This window comes from Mandrillus leucophaeus, unplaced genomic scaffold, assembly GCF_000951045.1.
Source record: "Mandrillus leucophaeus isolate KB7577 unplaced genomic scaffold, Mleu.le_1.0 Scaffold298, whole genome shotgun sequence".
In the NCBI taxonomy this organism is placed as follows: Eukaryota; Metazoa; Chordata; class Mammalia; order Primates; family Cercopithecidae; genus Mandrillus; species Mandrillus leucophaeus.
In genome coordinates this window covers 4504565-4508142 of record NW_012103120.1, presented here as the reverse complement: position 1 = coordinate 4508142, position 3578 = coordinate 4504565, and the positions used below count along the sequence as shown (strand labels likewise).

Below are 3578 nucleotides of genomic sequence, written 5' to 3'. Positions count from 1 at the left end.
CCCGCCTCGGCCTCCCAAAGTGCTGGGATTACAGGCGTGAGCCACTGCGCCCGGCCATTACTGATGCTATTTCAATCCTAAAAGCCATGAGCTACATGGAATTCCCAAGGAGGCAACTCTGCTTAGACTTCTTGCTAACTCAGTAGTCAGAGCACACAGACTCAAGCCACTCCACAGGTCAGTCAATATTGTAAACCATACATAGTATACTTCATCAGCACATAAATGTTATAAATTAAACATTCTACATCAAACAAAGTAACATTTAACATCATGAGAAAAGGGAATAGAAAAAAGAGGTTAATAAACCAGACCAAGGACAGTAATGTCTAAGGTCTGACTCTCCAAGGACAAGGAGAGTGTCTTGGCCACATCCAGATGGTCATCAATGTCTTGCAAGGACGAGTCTTTGATTTGGGCAGATGCTGGGTGCTGATTACAAGTGACAGCAAGACAGGGTCTGTCAAGATGGCCGTGTCAAGCCGGTGAAGTCCTGCTCGTTTTATGGCCCTTGAGTCCTCTGGTGAAGACTGATAGTAAAGGATTATGCCCTTATCTGGTTGAGTGTTGTCTCTATTGATTAGGTGAACAGCTGGACCCTGCTGGCTTGATGCCTTTTGAAATGTAAGATGGCATTTTTTTTCTAAGATGGAGTCACTAATGTCAAGGGTGATCTCTACAAGACTTCTCCAACCCCGTCTTGTTTGGGAGAGGCAGCCATCCAAGCAAAGGGGCTGATGAGGGGAAAGCAATAAAGTAGGGTGAGCAGGCCTTGGGGAAAGTCCAGGCTTTGTGGATGAAAACATGTTGGCCTTGGGGTGAAGGAGGTGAGGCTCCTGGCTCTGCGCCAGGTGTGGGAACAAGAGCTAGCCATGTGAGCCGTGGGAGCCTCGCTTCCTCCCGTGGGAGTGATATGCACATTCCAGGGGTCTTGTGAGAAACACCGGGATAGAGCGTGCAGCATGGCGCTTGAGCAGACGCTGACCTGGTGGGACGATGGTGGTGAATAGCCCCTGCAGAATGAGAAGCAGTCAGTGGGTTTGGAGACGGGGGGAGAAAGATCGCCCTGCAGGCCTTGAGACTGTGGGGGCATTACGGAGAGGGTCACCACCAAAAGGACAGGCTCTGCTCTCACTCCTCCTACTCCATATCTTCCCCCATCCTGTTTTGAAATAGTGCCAGCAAAGCTTGATTCTCTTACGTGGAATGCTTCCCTGGCAGTTTCCATCTCATCGTGGAGGTGAGGGACAGTAGAGGCCTCAAAGCCTCCAGAGCGCTCCAGGTGAAGCCCCTCACTTTACCAGGTAGGCCTGAGGGCATGCAGGACTCCCTGGGCCGCAGGCACTTCCTTCTTAGGTGGCCTCATCTCCTCTGGCACATTTAATACAAGGCAAAAGGATGCCCTTTGCTGTGGCCTGCAGGAGAAATGAGAGGCATGAGCTCTTCAGAGTCTTTATCCTGGCCTCTGGACTCTCTGGACTGCTGTTTTCCACCTTTGCTGCCTCTACCTCCTGTACCCTGACATTGACATGCACCATGGGATTTTGGATATGGTGTGGAGGAGGGGCGGACACATGCCCCGGGGTGTGGCCTGCCGCTGTGCACATGCAGAGGGTGTTTTTAAAATAAAGTGCCGCACGTTAGTAACAGCAGAGTCCCAGAGCATGCACCATCACTCACGACTCCCTAATGCCCGCTCCTAGCATGTCATCCTCGCACTGAGCACAGGGCTATTTTCAGGGTGCCTGCCCTTTACTGGCTGCTCTAAAGTTTCTTCCTGCCATCATGGATCCAAAAAAGTCATCCGGCTGTGTCTGGCAGCTCCTCTGTCCAGCAGAGGTGGGAAGGGTAAATGCATTGGGTGGAGGGTAGTTTGTGAAAATGTGCCTGGCACTATCCCAGACACAAAAGAAGATCTGAGCCTATCGTAGATAGGGATTTAGGAGGAGATGATGGGATTCTGAGCTAGTAGATGGCACTGCAAGCAGCCTGGCATACTGCTTACAGAGCCTCTGCCTGCCCCAGTCCCTGAGATGGGCATAGGAGCCAGCCACAAGTAAAGTGGCAAAATCACCTCTAACAGCATGAATGGCTATGAATAGATTCAGCACAGGATACTCCACCAATGAAAGACCATTAGGCCTCAGAGGTGGGTAGAGGGCTTGCAAAAGTATTCCAAGATTGGGAGGTATCAAGGCAACCTCACTCCCAGACTAACCTGGTGCCACTTGGCAAACACACCACAGTTGCACAACTTCTGGATGTTAACACAGTCTACAGTCCAGTGGCAGGTGTCAAAGAATGCATCTGCTCCACCCCCACAGCCTGGGGATAGAGCCCTGCTATGTTCCTCTTTCAAACCTTGACCCTCAATTTATCTGCTGTTATTAAATTGTTATGTAATGCTTTCCATCAGCACCTGATGCTGGATTAGGTTCAGAAGGAGAGCTCAGTGCCTTTGGGCTGACAGGTGGCTCCTGGAGCAAACTCCAGGCAGCCTATTAACAGTTATGACATCCCAACCCAGACTCAGGCTCAGGTATGGGCCCATACCTTGAAGACAGCTCTGCCTTCTTCAAGAACCACCAGAGGAAGGTGATGGCTGTAGGGCTGGAGCAGATGCATTCTTTGACACCTTCCCCACAAGTCCCATCTGGGAGGAGGGGAGGAAGGTTAATGGGGTTGCAAAGCGAAAAATAGTAAGTCCTCCCCAGGGGCAGAGCTTATAAACCATCTGGTTTGGACCACATCTTCCAAAATACAGAAACTGACTTTAGCTGAGAGAGAACATGACCCTTGCTGGCTTAGGATGCACCCCGACGTCAGCGTGGAGCTTTCTGGTTCTCATTTTAGGTTTGAAAGAGGAACATATTGGGCTCCATCCCCAGGCAGACATCATGATCTGTGTAACAGTCTTTTGTTTGTTTGTTTGCTTTTTAAGTTAGTCGACTTTATTCAAACAGCATTCCTTGGTTGAAGATGAGGATGGGTCTGCTAGAGCCTCACTCCAAAAGAAGGAGTGGGGACAGTCAATGAGAGTCAGCCTCATCCCTCAGCCATCGCCATTTGAAAGGATTTGCTCGGTTTCAAACTACATGCTGACTTCGGGGGCTTTCATGGTTCCCTTGAGCTTCTGAGCCTCCTTTTCCCATAAATCAGTGCTAGCACTAATGATAACTTCTTTAATTCAGGATTAACAAAATTAAATCCTCAGACTCAAGTGTACTGAGTTTGAGGGTGAAATACAAATGTAAAATGTACAGACAGCCTGTCTATCTTTACTATTTGTTAAACTCATGTAGTTAACACAACCAAACAAGTCCTATGTGTGTTCTTGAGAATGTCTCCCCATTTTACCCCTGGTTGGTGACAAATGTCAGAAAGCTTTATAGACACAGGATGCATGATCCAGGAGTCTGCCATTATTGAAGTTGAGCATCTTATTATAAAAGCACCTGACAGACCGGGTGCAGTGGCTCACACCTGTAATCCCAGCACTTTGGGAGGCCGAGGCGGGTGGATCACCTGAGGTCAGGAGTTCGAGACCAGCCTGACCAACATGGTGAAACCCTGTCTCT

At 49.3% G+C, this 3578-nt stretch overlaps 1 protein-coding gene across 1 annotated transcript in view; it reads left to right on the top strand.

Annotated features, from left to right (window-relative positions):
* The window catches only part of CDHR3 (cadherin-related family member 3), an 85633-nt gene that overhangs the window by 37353 nt on the left and 44702 nt on the right, over positions 1-3578 (top strand). Inside the window, 2 exon segments of the mRNA XM_011986385.1 lie at positions 1222-1304; positions 3463-3485. Coding sequence (XP_011841775.1) covers positions 1222-1304; positions 3463-3485 — 106 coding nt within the window.